Here is a 19,810-nt window from a genome sequence, read left to right as displayed (position 1 = left end):
CACTTGGCAAATATCTAGGAAAGGGACACTCATGCCAATGCAGTGGTAGCAGCTTTGACCCAAGTAGAATGAACACACAGTCCTTCTGGAGGTTGCTTTTTGGTCAATGTGTGGCAGATCTGAATAAAAAGCACGATCCATCAAGTGATGGTCCTCTTCTGCACAGTCTTGCCTTTTTCACTCCAGAGGACCCCAAAAAGAGTTGATTGTCTACTCAGTATTCTTTGGTACGATCAATATAAAAGGCTGAAGCCCTCTAGGAATCCAAACAATGGAGTCTCTCCTCAGAGGGGCGAAACATACAATAGAACAATGGCAAGGTGATGTTTTGATGTCATGAAGCGGCATCAAATCTTTGGGCAAGAAAGATGCCTGGGTCCGCAAAATCAACTTATCTGGAAAGAAGGTGGTGTACGGCGGGTTAAGACAGAGAGCTTGAAGCTCACTCATATGCAGCACTGATGTTATGGTTCTGAGGAACAATGTCTTGAGGGTAAGAAGCCTCAAGAGACAGCTGTGAAGCGACTCAAAGGGAGTTCATATCAGAAATGTGAGGACCAAGTTAAGGTCCCACTGTGGCATAGCAAAGGGAGAGAGACTAAAATAATTTTAAGCCCTTTCAAAAAGCACAAAACAATTGGAGACATAAACAATGAGGGCTTATCTGGCAACTTCAAAAAGGCAAAAAGAGCCTTTACATGTGCCCTGAGCCTTGCCAGGCTAGGGGGGTAAAAGATGGCAGACAATTTTGCCTGGAAGGATCTATCTGCCAAAAACCACACCAACGCACAACATTATCCCAATGATATGAGTACACAGTTTTTGTTGAGAAGCACCAAGCTGCCAAGATGACATCAACCACCTCAGGAAGAAGGTCAAAGGCATTCAGCTGTTGCTGTTCAATCTCCAAGCATGATGGTAGAGATTGTGAAGGCATGAGTGCAGAACCCTGCAGCTGTGACAACAGATTATCCCGGTGGGGCAGCCTGATAGGAGGACAGATGCTAGAGTCCAGGAGTTCTCGCTACCTTACACTCCATGCCCAATTGAGGGTCACTAAGATGAGTTGGGCTCGGCCAGGCCTGATATTTTTGAGAACTCCAAGTAGGAGTATTTTCAGGGAAAAGGCACACAGGACTCCAAGTTCCATTGAGGCAAAACGAGTCTCCGAGCGAGAGACACCTTAGACACTCCAACGCACATAAATGCAGAGATGGCACCTTCTGTGCTGTGCCGAACAGAATCAACCACGGTTTTTCCCATTCGCCAGAAGAGACCTTGTGTCACCTCTAGGTGCATTTGACGCTCACGATCCACTGGGCACAGGTGGCTGATCTTGTCTGGTCTGGCATTCAACAATCTAGCCAGGTGGTTTACCACCAGGACGATTCCCTAGAGGTCCAACCATTTCCAGAGGCACAGGGCCTCCTATCACTGGGTTAGTGACCCCCACCCTGCCCTGTTTGTTGCAGTACCATGTGGTGTTGTCCGCGAGCACCTGTACCAGCCTCCTCTTGACAGATGGGAGGAAGGCTTTCAACGCCAAGTGGATGGCCTTCAGCTCCAGAAGGTTGATATGCAGCGGTAATCCGCTGAAGACCAGAAGCCTGTGATCTCCACCTCTCCCAGATGGTCACTCCAACCCAGAATCGATCGCCAGGTCTCACAATCAGGTGAGTCCCTTCAAAAGACATGTCCATGAGGGACGACTGTACAACACCTGAAAAAATGGAATACCATAGCCATGCGTGGCCATGGCCTGTTTGATGGAAATGGTAGTGTTTAAGCCATAACAAATTGTGAACATGGCTGCGTCATGATTGTCCTATATAGACTGGAAGAGGACAGTCCGAGATCTTCAGGAACACCTGGGAGGACTTGGGCCACTGAAACCCAAAGGACCTGAGAATAGCACCCCAGGGGGCAGCTGGCATTCATTGACGCTGATCCAAGAGCTAAGCTGGTAGGATAAAAATACGCTTTCCATATGTCTCCACCCGTTTTGACTCCCTATTTGATGGGAATAGTTGGAAATGAGTTGAGGTTTGTCCTGCTTGTAGGCGCCTGTACCAGCAAGCTTTGAAGGAAGGGGTGCTGAGATAAAAACACAGGGTCGCTGTGGGCAGGGCGGTGGATCTAACAGTTGACCAGGTGGCAAGAGCAAGGTTTGGCCCATGCCCCCAAAAAGGTATTTGTTAGTGCCTCTTTATAAGGCAAGAAGGGCTCAATGGATGTTTGCCTCGGCTGAAGGACTATTGGCGGGACATTGGGCTTGATCTCCAAGTTGGGGAACTGGAAGCCAAGGGCTTCGGCCACCCTACGCATCCCCATGGTGTAATCAGCAATTTCCTCAGTGGCAGGACCAGGGTGGTGAAAGAAGCCCTGACTCAGAGGAGATATCAAGGCCACTAGCTCACTGCAGGTCCTTGTACTAATTATCTTCAAGGTATAGCTGTCCAATCTCATCACCAACATCGTAGTCATTGTTCAAATTCTCTCCACCACATCTTGCAACTCACAACTAAACACAGTAAGCATTTACAATTTTTTTTTTACAATCAAACAAAAGACTGAATTTGCAGTGACCTGAGAAGACAAAGCAAGGTCTACAGATACAACTGCCTTTTTTTCCAGCCTTTAACATATCAACTTTATAAAGCGACCCTAAAGTGTACCTTATCTTTCATCTGCTGGCAAAGCTGAAGGGCAACAGTGAAGAACACCAGGGCGTCATTCAGCCAGGGTACCACACACTCCACCTTATGGACGTGGATGATTTCAAATCTCTGACCACCAAACTCGCTAAAAGAAAAATACCATAATATAAAGGTAAGTACACTGAGTAACATTAGAACAAAATGTATTTACAGTTTTAACCTGAACAATTGCTTCTTGAATTGAAGCATTTGAGGATGTGGTACAGCCTGTACATTGTCATGTATGAAAACGTTACCTACCTGTAACAAGTTGTTTTTTTTAACATGGGGATCTTCATTACATTCATAAACACTGAATATTGCACAGGGTCCCAGAAAACTTTTACAATAGAGAGAAAAAAGTTTTTACTCCAGCACTTTGCCTATGCATAATTCACAAGATCTGTGACTTTACACAACTTTTATGAAAGAAGATATGACCCTGCATCAAAAGCAGAACTTTCCCAGAGACTACAGAAATGATGTAAATAGCCTGAGATAGGATTGGTCCCTAAATAGAAAGAAGCTAATATGTGGCAGAAATATCAATCTTCAAAAGGTTGATCTAAGGACACTAATCCTTTAAGCCTGTCAAGAGGCAACACTGTCCCAGCATGACTTGCTGCCCATTAGACACCTACTTTCATTTTGACAGTTCAGTGAGAGTAGCAGAATGCTATCTGTCAAGTGACTTTCCTTCCTTTGGCTTCATCAGGAAGGCAGAAGGTTGTTGATGAATTTAACGAAGATACCAATTCTAGAGAACCCATGTTACAATGTTCATAAACACTGAACAGAAGAGCAAGCTTAACCCTTCACCAAAGAAGGTGGAAGAACCATAAAGATAGGAAACCTAAAATAAACATATAGATGTCCAGAGTATCTGCAACTCTTTAGGATGCGATTCCATTGTTCTTTTAAAGAAAAGCATTGAGGACAAACCCTGGAGTTCATAAAAATAGCTAATGTTAAGAGGATTTCACTGAGCCTCTAAATCTGGTTGTTATGTATCCCATATTGTCCAACTCATGAAGCTTTACATTATTATCCTTGCCGATAGCAAGGTGACTTATACCAGTCTAGAGACTGCATGCTCTAGAATTCCTGATGCTGCAGTCACGTAATAAATACAACACCTGGGAGAAAAAACTGGCATGATCTCAATTAGTTACAACTGATATCGACTATAATAGAAGCCTACTTTGTTACACCATCTTGCCTGTATAGGGACCTGGCCCTAGACATTTGAAATGTTTACTCTTAAAGAAGGGTTGTAACAACTATCTTTGGATACTGTTGTAACAGAAAATCAGACCCGATAGTGAGCAAAAAACCAAACATCAGGCAAGTGAGAGAAATACTTCAGGCTTATTATTTTTGAGGCAATTTCCCTTAAAACATTCTTAATATGTTCCAAAATGAATTTGATTCTCGCTATTTTTATTCACATCTCCGTAAAAAGACCAGTCACTGTGTTATATTTCTCTTATGCAGTGATAATTTTATTTTCAGTACCCATACAATAAAAATCTGTATACCTTTGGAGTCCAAAGTACACATTTATTGAATATTCCATGAAGGCCATTAGCATGTCTGACAAGATGATTATGGCTGCAGAAAAACTTTAGTCACAGCATCAGGAGAGAAAAAGAGCTAAAAAGTAGACCAACAGCTATCCTTGGTAGGTTTTGACAATCTGAAATTTATAACAAAATAACATTGCACATATTCTCCACCAAACACATGAAAGTGGACAGTGTATAACTCCTATCCAAGCTAGATTTAACATCTTAGAATCACAGCTTTCATAAGTCAAGGCAGAAGATGCAACATGACAGATCTGTTACAGCAGTATCTCCGGTCATTCAACTGGCTTTCTGTTTTGTCACCGAGGTCTCCAGATGTTGGGGATATAAAGTATATATTCAAGAGACAATACGATTTATGAATTGTTAATGTTCTACTGAAAATGCACTATTGCGCATGGAGGAAGAACAGGCGAAATATGGCATCCTGCTACTTTAACTAGCATTTCAGTAGCATGTTGAGCTTGACAAATTTGTCTATAATTGTCGCTTTTCTACATTCCTAACTTTAACATTTGAAACTCTGATTGAAGGAAATAACAAACCCCTTGGAGAAATAGTTGCTAACTGGACAAGTTACTTACCTTTGGTAATGTCTCATCAGATAGAGAGAGGATTTAGCCGTAGTTTCCTTATCCTAGAATCCTTTCCAAGCGCCAGAGTAGATTCAGACAGTTTTTCAGCAGTACCAGTGCACATTGGTAGAGGGTGTCAAGCCACTCCATAGTGACATTGACTCCCAGTCCATATTAGCTCTCCCCAGACGTGCTGACATCAGTTTGTGACCATTTCCATGCCAACAACGCGGAGCCAGTATCGGTAAACAGTGTGCCTAAAAGTAAAAGGAATATGCTACTTACCAGTATGCATCTGTTCTTGGCATGTAGAGCTGAAGATCTACACACTTGTGCATAGATCGCCATCTGGTGTTGAGCCCGGATGTTTGCAGTTGTTTTTCCTCTTGGAAAGTCTTTGGAAGTCACGAGGTCGGGGACTCCTCCTTTGGATCGTATTGCGCATGGGCTTCGGCTCCATCCTAAGATTGTTTTTCGCCAGCAGGGAAATGATGAAGCGTAGTAATAAACAGTTAAGATGCCCATGTGTGTTGAATCTAAATAAGATAAACTGGAACAGATAAAGGTAGCCGGGGAGGCGGGATGGGCATGTGTAGATCTGCAGCTCTACATGCCAAGAACAGATGCATACTGGTAAGTAGCATATTCCGTTCGAGGCATATGAGCTGCAGATTACACACTTGTGCATAGATTATATAGCAGTACCCACCCTTAGCGGCGACCACCCGTATCTGTTGCAGTGGTTTGAAATAATGTTTTGAGTACAGCCTGGCCCACACTAGCCTGTTGCTTAGTTTGCACATCTACACAATAGTGTTTAGTGAAAGTGTGCGGTGTTGACCATGTAGCTGCTTTGCAGATATCATCTAATGGGATGTTTCCTAGAAAAGCCATTGAAGCCCCTATTTTACGTGTAGAATGGGCTTTAGGGGGAACGGATAGCGTTCGTTTTGCTTTGTGGTAGCAAATCTGAATGCATTTGACAATCCACCTAGCTATCCCCGACTTGGAGATGGGGTTGCCCTTGTGGGGTTGCCCTTGTGTGGTGGAGAGAAAGAGACAAACAGTTGTTTGGTCTTGCGGAAAGGTTGTGTTCTCTCGATGTAGCAGAGTAAGGCTCGTTTGACATCTAGTGTGTGGAGAGCTCTTTCTGCAACAGTTTGTGGTTGCGAGAAGAATACAGGTAGTTCTACAGATTGGTTTAGGTGAAAAGGAGAAATGACTTTAGGGAGGAATTTTGGGTTGGTACGGAGAACAACTTTGTTATGGTGCATTTGTAGAAAAGGTTCTTCAATGGTAAATGCTTGTATCTCACTGACCCTTCTGAGGGAAGTGATGACTACGAGAAAAGCAGTTTTCCAGGTTAAAAATTGGAGTTCACATTTGTGCAATGGTTCGAAGGGAGGCCCCATTAGTCTGGTGAGGGGAACAACCTTTACAACGCAACTTTTACAACGCACTACACTTACAACGCAATTTTTACAACGCAATATCCACTACAACGCATTCCATTACATCGCATACTACCTTTACAACGCATACCATTACAACGCATAATATTACACTAGACTAACCAACACTTACCCTACTGTTGCACCCCCTGGAGTTAGAATAGTAATTTTTACCCCTATACTATCCAACACTTACCCTACTGTTGCACCCCCTGGAGTTAGAATAGTAATTTTTACCCCTATACTATCCAACACTTACCCTACTGTTGCACCCCCTGGAGTTAGAATAGTAATTTTTACCCCTATACTATCCAACACTTACCCTACTGTTGCACCCCCTGGAGTTAGAATAGTAGTTTTTACCCCTATACTATCCAACACTTACCCTACTGTTGCACCCCCTGGAGTTAGAATAGTAATTTTTACCCCTATACTATCCAACACTTACCCTACTGTTGCACCCCATGGAGTTAGAATAGTAATTTTTACCCCTATACTATCCAACACTTACCCTACTGTTGCACCCCCTGGAGTTAGAATAGTAATTTTTACCCCTATACTATCCAACACTTACCCTACTGTTGCACGCCCTGGAGTTAGAATAGTAATTTTTACCCCTATACTATCCAATACTTACCTTAAATGCAATGTAATATTATGCGTTGTAATGGTATGCGTTGTAAAGGTAGTATGCGTTGTAATGGAATGTGTTGTAAAGGTAGTTTTTAAAAATGCGTTGTAGTGTCATGCGATGTAATGGAATGCGTTGTAGTGGATTTTGCGTTGTAAAAATTGCGTTGTAAGTGCATGCGTTGTAAAAGTATGCGTTGTAACGTCATACATCCGTCTGGTGAGAACGATATTTAGGTTCCACACAGGTGAGGGTGGCACTCTGGGGGGAATTATTCTTTTAAGGCCTTCCATGAAGGCTTTAATGGCAGGTACTCTAAAGAGTGATAGATGTTGCCTGTTTTGTAGGTAAGTTTCTATAGCTGCGAGGTGCAGGCGAATGGACGTATAGGCTAGATTACACCTTTGTAGGTGGAGTAAGTAGCCTATGATGTGTTGAATGGAGACGTCTAGGGGATTGATGGTGTTGTTGTGACAATAGACAACAAAACGTTTCCACTTGGCGGCGTAGCACGCTCTAGTGGTGGGTCGCCTAGCTTCCTTGATGACGTTCATACAGTCAGGGGGAAGATTTAGATAACCGAATTCTAGGACTTCAGGAGCAAGGTTGAGCTGAGCTGGGTCCGGGTGTCTGATCTCTCCATGGTTCTGGGTTAAGAGGTGTGGAGAGAGGCGTAATTTTTGGTGCGGTACTACAGATAGTTCCAGCAGTGTGGTGTACCACGGTTGTCTGGCCCAAGTTGGAGCTACTAGGATTAGTGTGAGGGAGTGTTGCTGTAGTTTGCGCACCACTAGTGGAATGAGTGGGAGAGGCGGAAAAGCGTATGCAAATCTGCTTGACCAGTTCATCCATATCGCATTTCCTTTGGACAATGGGTGTGGATATCTGGCAGCGAAGCTTGGGCATTTGGTGTTTTCGTGGGTGGCGAAGAGGTCTATCTGTGGATGCCCCCACATCTGAAAGTACGGGTGTAGAACTTGTGGGTGGAGTTCCCACTCGTGGATTTGTTGCGTTTGTCTGCTGAGCAGATCTGCCATAGTGTTTTGGACTCCTGGGACATGCTGAGCTAAGAGAAAGATTTTCTGGGGTATTGCCCATCTCCATATGCTCTGTGCTAGCTGAGAGAGCTGTGGAGAGTGTGTGCCGCCTTGTTTTTTAATATAGTACATGGCTGTCATGTTGTCTGTGCGGATTAAGACTGCCTTGCCTGAAATCTGTGTTTGAAAAGATTTTAGGGCTAAGAAGATCGCTAGTAACTCCAGATGGTTGATGTGGAGTAACTTTTGTTGAGGTGTCCATGTGCCCTGCACGGTGAGATGTAATAGATGAGCTCCCCAGCCAGAGAGCGATGCATCTGTGGTTAGTACTATCTGGGGAACCGGGTCCAGGAACGGTCGACCTGTGGAAATGTTTGTGGTGGTCCACCACTGCAGAGAGCGATGGGTGCGACCGTCTACCAACACCAGATCTGTTAATTGAAACTGGGCCTGGTTCCATTGGCACGCTAAGCACTCTTTGAGAGGGCGCATCTGGAGTCTTGCGTGAGGTACTATGAAGATGCAAGAGGCCATCATCCTATTACTTGCATAAACACTCGAGCTGGAAGGGAGTGTTGTGCCATGAATTTTGCGCATAGAGCCTGAATGCTTGTAATCCTGGCAGGATTGGGGTAGGCTAGCGCTTTTGAGGTGTCTATGGTGGCACCGAGGTATTGTTTTATGTGGGATGGTTGTAGATGGGACTTTGCGTGGTTTACTGTGAAGCCCAGTTGGTGAAGTAGCTGGGTAGTGGCATGCGTGTGTTGTACACACTGGCTGTATGAACTGGCTTTTATTAGCCAGTCGTCTAGGTATGGGAAGACATGGATGTGTTGTCTCCTGAGGTGTGCTGCCACTACTGCTAGGCACTTGGTGAATACACGTGGTGCTGTTCTGACTCCGAATGGGAGTACTTTGAATTGGTAGTGTTGGCCGTCCACTACGAATCTGAGGAACTTCCTGTGAGCGTTGTGCACTGGAATGTGGAAATAAGCATCTTTTAGGTCTAAAGTGGTCAGGAAGTCGTTTTGGGAAAGCAGTGGAAGTACCCGCTGAAGCGTTACCATGTGAAAATGGTCTGAGTGTATGTATTTGTTTAGGGGCCTGAGGTCTAGGATGGGCCGCGGAGTCTCGTCCCTTTTTGATATGAGAAAATATAGGGAGTAGACCCCCATATTTTGTTGGTTGGTAGGAACGTGTTCTATCACCCTTTTCTGTAGGAGGGAGATTACCTCCTGCTTTAGTAGTGTTAGATGTTCTTGTGACATTGGGCGTTGTCTGGGTGGAATGTTTGGGGGGGTAGATATTAGTTCTAGGCAGTAGCCTGACCGAATTATTTGTGTTACCCATTTGTCTGAGGTGATGGTGGCCCAGACAGGGAGGACATTTTGGAGTCTGCCCCCGACCGGAGTGGGATGGTCTGGGGGGAGTGGAGGGAAGTCATTGGGTAGGTGCAGTGGCAGAGCGGGCGGTGTTTGTTTTGCCTCTGCCTTTGTTATTGTTGCCCCTGTAGCCGCCTCTTTGGTAGCCCCTTGTAAAGGTGGACTGGGTAGGGGCCGTATATGAAGTGGAAGCGGTGTCGGAGGAGTAGCCTCTGGATGTGCTCCGAAAGGAAGAGTATTGATGGCCCTGGAGGCTGTGTCTGCTGCATCTAGGGCACAACGTATGGAGGTATTTGTAATGGTTTTGCCCTCCTGAATTAGCTCGTTGGCCCTAGGTTTGTATTTATCAGGGAGATGTTGCATTATGGCTTCTAATTCGTCATAATGGGCCCTGTCATACCTGGCTAGTAGCGCTTGTGTATTAGCTATACGCCATATGTTGGCAGCGTGGGATGCAGTACGCTTGCCTGATGCGTCCAAGAGTTTAGACTCTTTGTCAGGTGGTGGTGCTTCGCCTGACGCTTGGGAGTTGGCCCTTTTACGTGCTGTGGACACTACCAGAGAATCTAGTGGTGCTGGCCCTCTGATGTAGGAGGGATCTATAGGGGCAGATTAATATTTATTTTCAATGCGCGGGTTAATGACCCTGGCTCTGACTGGGTCTTTAAAGACCTCTGGCGCATGTTTTATAACTCCCTTGAGCATAGGCAATATGGAGGTAGTCCTATGTGGGGTGTCAAACGTAACGAGGAGGAAATCCTCCTCCGTGGGGTCGGTATGGAGATCTACCCCGTGATAGTGTGCCGCCCTTTGTAGTAGATGGTTGAACCCCAGTGAGTCCTCTGGTGGGGAAGGTCTGGAAGGGTAGAGATCATCCTGTGGGACGTTAGGGATGTCAGGTATATTATTATCGTCCCATGGGTCTGGGGAGCCTGTGGGAGTGGAGTCCCCTGTAGGTAAATCTTGGGGCACGTCTCCTATGTCATCATATGGATCCCCTTGATCATCATCATCATCCGGAGAGGGTGTTGGGGAATGATGAGGTGGGGGCGGAGACGGTGGAGGAGGGGAAGGTGGAGGAGGCGGTGGAGGTGGGGAAGGTATTCTGAAAGGAGAGGTAGCAGAGTCCTTCCTCTTTGGAGGTGGAGGCGTAGCAGGTTTATCCAGCTGTCTCTTTTTGATGGAGAGCATCAAATGTCCAGTTTTAGGATCCTTGGTTAGTGTTTTTTGTAATGGATCCGGTGTAAAAAGTTCTGGTGATGTTGGTTGGTCCGTCAGCGCCGAGGGCGTCGGGCCGTTGGTTTTTTGGATTTAGCCGCGCTGGTTCGTTGTTTGGAACTATGCTTGGAAAAGTCTGATTGTTTGGTCGGCGCCGAGGTGGATTTTGGCTTCGAAGTGTCGGTGCCTGTGGCCTTGTGTGCTTTTGTCGGTGCCGAAGATGGTGTCTGCACCGAGGAGCTGGTTCTCGACACCGAGTGTTTCTGTGCGGGGCTCGGTGTCGAAGCGGAGGCCATTTTCTTTTTCGGTGTCGAAGAGTGTTTATCGGCACCGACGGTGGGCTGGCCCGAGCCGCCGGAAGGCTTAAATCGGCTTCTTTACCGGGCCCAAAGGTGCGGTATGGGAAGCAATGTCTTTGGTCTTGCTTAGGCCCGGAGGCAAAGGCATGACCAAAGCCTTTTTCAGTGCCGGCGAGGATGTGGGGGGTGGGGGGTGGGGGTAGATTAGTACTCACGACCCTCTGTGCCGGAGAGATGTCCTCCACATCTGAATCGTCGGCTTTGGAGGCGCTGACGAGTCCCTCGTCGGTGTGGTGTTCTTCTGGAGCGTCGGCGCCTTCCCCGAAGATGTCGTCCAGAATCATCGTCGACGAGTGTGCCATGGTTCTTCTAGCCCTTTGGTCTCGAATGGTTTTTTTGGACCGGAAGGACTTGCACGCCGGACAATCTCGAGCCTCGTGTTCAGCGGAGAGGCAGAGATTGCACACTTCGTGGAGATCGGTGTGGGGGAACTTGGACCCACATCGAGGGTACTTCTTGAAGGGAGTCCTTTCCATTAGCCAGGACCGGAGCTTGGGTAGGCCCGAAGGCCGCCGTCGACGACCGGAATTGAAGGTTTTTGCCGATGAGAGGCGCGTCGAGTGGGGAGATCGCGATCGAAAACAATACAGCGAGTTGGTGTGAGGATTGCGCGTCGATCGTTGAACTGGAAGCTTTTCAGAACCGGAGCGCGAAGATCACATCCGAGCCCGATGGCGGAAAAAAACAATCTGAGGATGGAGCCGAAGCCCATGCGCAATACGATCCAAATGAGGAGTCACCGACCTCGTGACTTCCAAAGACTTTCCAAGAGGAAAAACAACTGCAAACATCCGGGCCCAACACCAGATGGCGATCTATGCACAAGTGTGTAATCTGCAGCTCATATGCCTCGAACATTATAATATCAACAAGTACAGATTGAAAGAACTACCATAGATTGCAAAGAGGGGATCTAGGAAACCACAGGGCCCCCAGTTCGCAGACTGGGGAGGATGGGTGGGTTGATAAGGAATCTGTGGCTAGATCCTGTCTCTACTAGATAAGGCGTTACCGAAGGTAAGTAACTTGTCCAGCTGATAGAGCCATCTAGCCTCAGATACCTTGTCTTAGAATCTGATACCTAACAAATACCATCCTTAGAGGCGGGGCTGTGAACCGACCTCACCAAAGATCCCCAAATAGAAGAAGCCGGTCCAAAAGATAAAAGGGACCAGACTATCCAAAAAATGAAAGGTGCCGCAAAGATGCTCACCAAAGGACCAACACCGAGAGAAACACGGTATAGAACCAGTAAAAGAGGCAGCCCCAAAGAGAAATGCAGCCAATGCTCGGGGATGCAAAGGGACCAAGGACAATAGTCCATAGAGTCCTGGCTAAAACCAATGGCAGGAGCATACACCGCGTGTGACACACACAACGAATAAGAGCATCCACTGATTGTCAAGAAAACTATCCTGAGATCTTTCGCAGGTGCCTTTTCCTCACTAGAGCCACCATTCCATACGCATCTGCCGTCCCCCTTTTGGGAACTCCACAGGGGGACACCTACACGACGGCAGCGGAGTTACATCAATAGACCTCAGAGGGGGTACAAGACGTGGGGGACCTCTTTCAAGAAGGCACTCTTATTCCATTCCAGGACCTCATAGTAGGAGAAAATATACCTCCAGGGTAGTTCTCATTACACAGAGCACTCATAGCCTCATTAGAGTCCAAATGGGGTGCGCTAGCCCAGGAGCCGCCCATAAATCATACCTTGCAGTACCATCACGTGATGGGGAGGTGGAAACACCTTACGCGCTGGTTCGCATCCTCACTTCAACATACGGAAGCAGACTCACTCGTCTTCAGCTTCACTGGGAGGGGGCCCTGAGTAGAGCGTTTACTGATAGGGAATGGCTAGCTGCCCGTAGCGGTCCGACCCGCATCCCACGGAATCAACGGTTCCGACAGATACAATTTCTCATACTGCACCAGGCCTACGTTACCCCAGCCCAAATAAACAGGTACTTCCTCCGCATAGATGCGGCTTGCCCCCGCTGCCGACAATTGGATGCCGACTTGATACATATGCTTTGGGGATGCTCGGTCCTGACTACTGGCGCACCGTGACAACCACTCTCATAGGCTGCACAGCCCGCACCATTCCCCCGACATAGGAGGCTCATATACTGCACCTCTTTATCAGGAACAAGAAATATAGAGCTGCCACACGGTTTCTTGACCTAGGCCGAATAACAGCCAAGCGCCTGCTCACCATGTGCTGGAAATCCCCCCTACCACTTCACCCTCTTGCTTGGTACCGGTCCTTCTCCAATTGGGCGAGGGCGGAGAGTGCGGTGCTGCGCAGAGAAGGTCTGCTTGGCATTTGTATATTCCCCCTGGACCCTCAGTGGGATGCAATGGTCTCCAAGCTTTCGGGGGCAGACAGACACGGGATCCCTGCCTGCATCACAGAGGGCTACTACTCAGGGTGCCCCCCCCACCACCGACGCAACTCAGGTCTGTCACCAATACCCAGACTGCAATTACCCTTCTGTCGTGACACCCCGCTGCCGCTGAGCCTTAGGGGAGTTTGAGGTCCTCCAGCAAATGTAACTATGGCGGCAGGTCTTGCGCGACTCTATCCTATCCTTCGTTCGCTTTTGTTGCCCTCATTTTTGTTGTGCCCTATGTCCCCGGTTACGTTGGAACTGCACTGCTCCTACCTTACTCGCATATTACTCGATGCTGAGACTTGTCAACACCACTCTGTCTTTCCTGAGATATTGCCGCAAGCTTTGACGTAATTACCGCACACTGAATGCTTCATTGTCATGTAGCTATCAACTCAGCTGTACACTGCTCCTTTCTCATCTGTTACATGAGTGCTAATCTGACTATGTTTTATTGACCAATGTGCAAAAACAAACAAAAGAAAAAGTTAATAAAAACGATTTAAACACAAAAAAGAAAACTATCCTGAGAAACAGATTTCGAAAAAGGGACCTCCAATCATAGAATAATGGAGAAAAGAGAACCTTGAATGCTGAAGAGTATCGCTAAAAAAACATTAACGGTAAAGGAAACTGCTCTTATACTGAGAGGCTTGATAGATATAGAAGGTAACCTCCATAACAATGTAACAGATGTTCATTGAAGAGAAGGAAACAGACAAGTACAACCAAGAAGGTTGAACCAGGCCACCAACAAGGGTGTAGGTAAAATTCAGTGCCGTACAGCGCATCGAAGGCTAGACGACTATATGTGCAAAACACACACACATACTATATATCTGAATTAAAAGACATCTACAAGATATCCATGCAAGAGATAGGTATTTATATGCAGAGCGATCCAAAGATAAATGTAAATAAGGATAAATATGCATCTAAATTTTTTTTAAATAGAAATTCCTGTAGACACACAAGCTATACAGGGTATAGCAAAAGTATACCTACTCCTCCGAAGCGAACCCATGTCCTCCGCCAGTGAGTGAGAGGATAAGAAGTGGAGGAACAAAGGACACTCCAAAAACAGAGGTAACTAAGGAAGGGCCGAGATCATACATCCTACCGTCATAAAGAAGAGGTTACAACAGTAACTGAGGTGGAGTCAGAAAGACAAGCTGGGAAACCGCAACACAGTGCCACATAAGAGTAGGAAGTAGAAAGCATTGCCTGCTATAGGAAAACAAGCGCAACTGTCCAAGAACCAACGCCACAGACTAAGGAAGGAGGCCAGCAGGTAGCAGGAGAAGCAAAGAATAAACAGTAAGTGGAAAGTTCAAACATGAAAAAGAAGAAGAAGTAAAAGACCGCCAGGGGAAAAGAAGGGCTTACGGAACTTAGGGCAAGACACTTGGTTGACAATCACACATTTTCCAACTTATGGAAGCAGGAGAAACAGGTAAGAAACAGGACCAATGCTTCATGGAAACTTAAGGAAAGATAGAATATGCGCAAAAAATAATTAAATAACCCCACCAAAGAAGGGGGTTAAATGGAACCTCTCCCATAGAAAAAGGGGGGCGCTACGAAGGCAGGAGTGGAGGGAGGAAGGTACAGGAAAAAAAGGGAAACCCAGCCTCTTGTGAAAAAGGATATCAGACAAGGATCTAAACAATCAAGGGGACTGGTGTCCCAGGTGAAGAGAACTGAAAGAACAGCTACGCCACGGTGCCATGGCAGATATGTATAAAACCAACCCTCGCAGGAGGCAACAGCAGCGGCTGTACCAAAAGCAGGTAGGTAGAACACTGGAAGGGTAAAAGCCAAACAAGAACACCAGACTGCTGAAAATAAATAGCCTCAGGAGCACGATAAGTTAGAAAAGGGCAACACAAGAAAGCAGTGCCTAGGTGCAATTCTACATAATATGGCAAAAAGATGCCGATACCACAAGGGCATTATGGAAGTGGAGTCTTGGAACCCAGGCCTGAACCAATAGGAACCCAATATGCATAGGAGACAATCCATGTGTCCCACAGAGTAAAACAGAACAAAGAAGGTCCACATCGAAGAGGATTGAAGACCAAAATGAAAGTAAACCAGGCCAAGAGTGTGCATGCTTGTGGTGTTAGTGTCGCTTATCTGGAGGGGCAGAGAAAAGATGAAAACGAAGTCCCTATAAGGGACACTAAGTGGAAAGATAGCTCACAAAATGCCTCTAAGGCATACAAAATAAGGTCCCCAAAAACAGGGGACAAGGCTATAGTGCATCAACACCATATAAATAGAATACCAGCCACAGAGTAAGTAGTTGAGTAGGACAACTCAAACGGTAAAAAAGCTGTAAGATCAGCCTCCCACATTGTTTGTTTGTATTTTTCTTTACTTCCTTCAAAATCAATAAAATTGGTTATCAAAAAATAAAAAAGATCATCCACCCACAAGACTGCAAAGCAAAATATGTCCAGATGGCTGGAAACGAAAACGGTCACTGACAGCATAAATGAGAAGAAAAGCAGAAAGCAGGAACATCTCACCGGGTGTAACCCTGGAAGGGAGAGAGTACTCTGCCTTATGAAGGCGGACAAGAGTCAAAACAAGGGGAAACAAACTGTCCCGACAACCTTAGTACCACAGAGTTAAGACTCCTTACCACCATGACTATCCCTGAACCGGCATAAAGCAGAGTCAGCATGCACACCAAAAAGGGAGGTGCCATCAGAAGGCATGTCAATCTAAGTAGTTTGCACAGACTGAAAAAATCTAAAAGTACACAACCATGCGCGCTGACAGAGAGCGATGGAAGAGGACATAGCCCTACCAACAGAATCGGTGATATCCATGCCACAGCAGATGCTAAGGATAGCAGTTTGTTGCCCATCTTGTACCAGAGGAACAAGAGCATTCCGGGCTTCCTCTGGAAGGGAGGGCAAGAGGCACTCCACAGAGTCCCACAAGGCGTGGAAGAGGGAGACATTGTTTACCCCGCATCCATTTCAACGTGGTACTATTACATCGTGGTTTTCACTATGCAAGTCGTTACATCGACTTGCACTGGAGGGTGCTGTAGACTAAGGAATAGTGTAAATTACTGTTTCCAACACCTTCCCTACTGTATGTAGACTGGAGTTGGAATAGTAATTCACACTATTCCAAAGTCCAGCGCCCCTCCAGTGCAAGTCGATGTAACGACTTGCGTAGTGAAAACCATGATCTAACAGACCGCGTTGAAAGGGCCGTCGATGTATCGTCATACATCCGTGGGAGAAGCGGGCAAGCACACAAGAAGTGTTCCAAAGGCGCAAGGCAGTGCTAGAAAAAGAGAAAATATGTCTACCGCAAGTGTCATATTTCCTGGTCTCCCTTTGAGAGACGGGGGAAGAAAATTCATATTTTGAGTGGCTAAAGCAGCCTGAACCACAAAGCTTTTAGTAGAGGGATGTCTATGAAGACAGGAGGGATTCTCCAGGGCCGGGAGATCCACAGGGAGCCCTGTTTCAGGTTTGGTCCAAGTACCCAAAAGGATATAAAAAAGACAGGCACTATAAGGAAGTAGAGGCTCAACATTAGAATGGGTAGGGTGTAGAACACCAATTAAGGGGTTTGTTGACAATTCCACCAAAGGGAGTTGCAAATCCAGGGCAACTGATACTCGACTGAGCATGTCGGCCAGCGTGGAACTCGCCTCTGTAGCCAAACCAGGAGGAGACAGTAGGCTTGAAGCTGGCGAAGATTCTAAGCCACTGGCGTCACCCAAGTCAAGTAACCAGCTCGACTGGATAGGGGATGGTAATGTGTCCAAAATTGGAGGGGGACCCACCACACAGTCTGTAGTACTTCCACAGCCATGATCCTCAGGGGGAAAAACCAGAGGGAATAAATCTGGGAAGGACGGCTCCTTTGGCGCTGCATCTGACACCGTGACAGAAGCTGGTCTGCGCAGAGAGGGCAATGCCTTGACGCCGGAAGGAACGTCGATGGATGTCAACAGCACCAGTACGGGAGCCAGCAGCAGACCAGCTCAACACTGACATTGGAGTAGGCAGACCAGAAGCAGGAGCCAAAAGGTGGGAGTCACGATGGGCTGTGAACCGGCACCGCTGAGGTGTCAGACACCAGAGGCCTACCTGAAGCCGAGGGAGAACCTGCCGGCTGAGTCACAGGCACGACCTTATGCATTTCTGTGCGACCAGAGGGCACTCCAGAAGGAGGTGATGACCCAAGAATAGAAAGAAGAGATTGAGACTATTGTCTCCTCTGGGTCAAAGACGCTCTGGCCCCAGAGTAGGTGGGGAGACACGGGGCAGACTCATGCCTAGGCACTTCAACAGAAGAGTGGGGAGCAGCGGTAGGCAAAGGTGGGAGGTGCTGCAACTTTGACCGCCGGCGCAGAGTCTTACCTCTGGATGTCGAAGGTGAATGACATCCGCAGGAATGGTCCCTAGAATGAGTAGACTTCGGAGACTGACATCTGCGCCACCAGGAGCTTCATGCGATGTTCCCTGCATGTTTTTGGTCAGAGTTGTTGACCAGAGTCACACTAGTCAAAGTCGTGGTGCTTACCCAGACACCACATGCAAACCGAGTGAACATCTGTGGCAGACATTTGTCGTCCACAGGACTCACAAGACTTAAACTCTGAGAACATTGAAGAAGAGGGGAAAAAAGGCACACTGCTCCATGGTTGAAAAACATCAAGGAGTCAAAAACTACAAGAGAAACTATGTTATCAAGGAAAAGAAGGAACTGATGTCAGCGTGTCAGGGAGGGCCTATATGGACTTCATTGACGACACATCCAGGAGTCGCTGCAGAGTCACTCGATGCCATCTACAGACACTCTCTACCAACACGCAGAGGTACTACTGAAAAAATGTCCAGATCCAGTCTAGTGCCTGGGGAGGATTTCTAAGATAAGGAATCTGTAGCTAGATGTCTCTATCAGATAAGCTTGATTATAAATCTTAAACAGAAGCATTAACTATGCCCTCTAGTGTATGGCAAAAAACCTAAACCAGGAGCATAGCTAACAGGCTTTCACATCTCTATGCATGCTATCTTTATATTGTAGATGACATTGTTCAAGAAGAAAAATGTTTCTCACCCTCCAACTATGTATTAGTAGCTGTTCATACTCTTGCCATCTAGTGTGGGGTGCCAGCATTTGCAATTTGTTCTTCTTTGGAAAAGTCTTCAGTCAAATTGTTTTCCCCAGTAGATGAGTGACGTAAATGGAGTGTGGTATGGCTAGACACAGATATTTATATAGTGCAAAGTGAATATGGGATTGATGATAAACATTGTAGATCATGGACTGCTTCAGGAGGGCACAAGTGTTTCTGCAGGATTACAAGCTACAAACAGAAAGTTACAGGGTGCCATTTGTTCATTTGTAGTGTGTGCTGATGCAGATCACAAGAGCTGCATAGATTGTAAAGCAGTTGCCTCCCAGGGACTAGCGAGCAGATGATGCTGAAGCCTGACACAGTCTTTAGTTTGGCCTACTAAAGCTTCTGGGGGGAACTTGAATGTTCGCACAGCAATGCTTGGTAAACGTGTGGTGTTGAGCAACTTTACACATGTCTGCCATAGGATGTTTACTAAGAAGGCCTTAGTTGCACCCTTTTTTCTGTTGGAATGTGCCCTAGGGAATGCTTGCAGTGCACATTTACTTTAGAATACAATTAACTATCTTGCAATGACCCCGTTGGAGATGGCATTTTTAAGTGAGGTTTTGCAAATGCAATAAATAGCTATTACATTGGCAGAACCAAATCTGTCTGCAAAACATAACAGAAGTGAATGCTAATCCTGCTTTCTGGCGGTGTATTCAATAGCAAAACATTACACCCTGCACCAATGCTTTTAGTTATTATATTGTTTATTTAAACAGTAGATAAATTGCTTCTAGGCCCAAAACGCATCAGAACAACGAGGCACGGAGGCGGCGCCTTCTCATTCCTGGCCCCCTACCACTGGAATAGGTTACCTTTATCTATTCAAGCATGTACGGACTTCACCACATAAAAAAAACTCCTGAAAACCTGGCTTTTCTCTCAGTAGTCTAATCCCTCTGTATGCCCACACTGCAACAGCCCCTAGAGATCCCTGTAGGGATGATTCATGTGCCTAACACATGTGACTAATAATAAATAGATAGTGGGCAAATCTTTGCAGCACAGCAGGCTTATGTAGTAACTGTGCGTGCCTCACACAGGATTTGCAAACACTATTCAGAGAGTTGCAGACAGTCAAACTAAGTCTTCAGATGCCAAATTTTTAGATTCATTTGCCTGAGGTCTAGAGGTCGGACGTGACCCTGATGTTGGTTTGGTCTGATAAGTGGTTTCTCATGCGGATGGACTGATGTTTTCATAATCACTGAAATCATGGCTGCCACCCCCAACATGAGAGTCAAGGTTATTTTCTGCAACTTCCTCACCTCTTAGATGTTGTTGACACACTTCTTGTTGTTGAGGTGGTTAG

At 46.4% G+C, this 19,810-nt stretch overlaps 1 protein-coding gene across 2 annotated transcripts in view; it reads right to left on the bottom strand.

Moving 5' to 3' along the window:
* ROGDI (rogdi atypical leucine zipper) overlaps positions 1 to 19,810 on the bottom strand; it is a 765,793-nt gene that overhangs the window by 16,336 nt on the left and 729,647 nt on the right. For both annotated transcript variants that reach the window (XM_085632220.1, XM_085632219.1), the window contains one exon: positions 2,676 to 2,802. In XM_085632220.1, coding sequence (XP_085488346.1) covers positions 2,676 to 2,802 — 127 coding nt within the window. The remainder of the gene's footprint in view (positions 1 to 2,675; positions 2,803 to 19,810) is intronic.

This window comes from Triturus cristatus, chromosome 10 (assembly GCF_964204655.1).
Source record: "Triturus cristatus chromosome 10, aTriCri1.1, whole genome shotgun sequence".
Lineage (NCBI taxonomy): Eukaryota > Metazoa > Chordata > Amphibia > Caudata > Salamandridae > Triturus > Triturus cristatus.
Note: the sequence above shows the minus strand (reverse complement) of the source record. Positions and strands in the feature narration are given on the sequence as shown.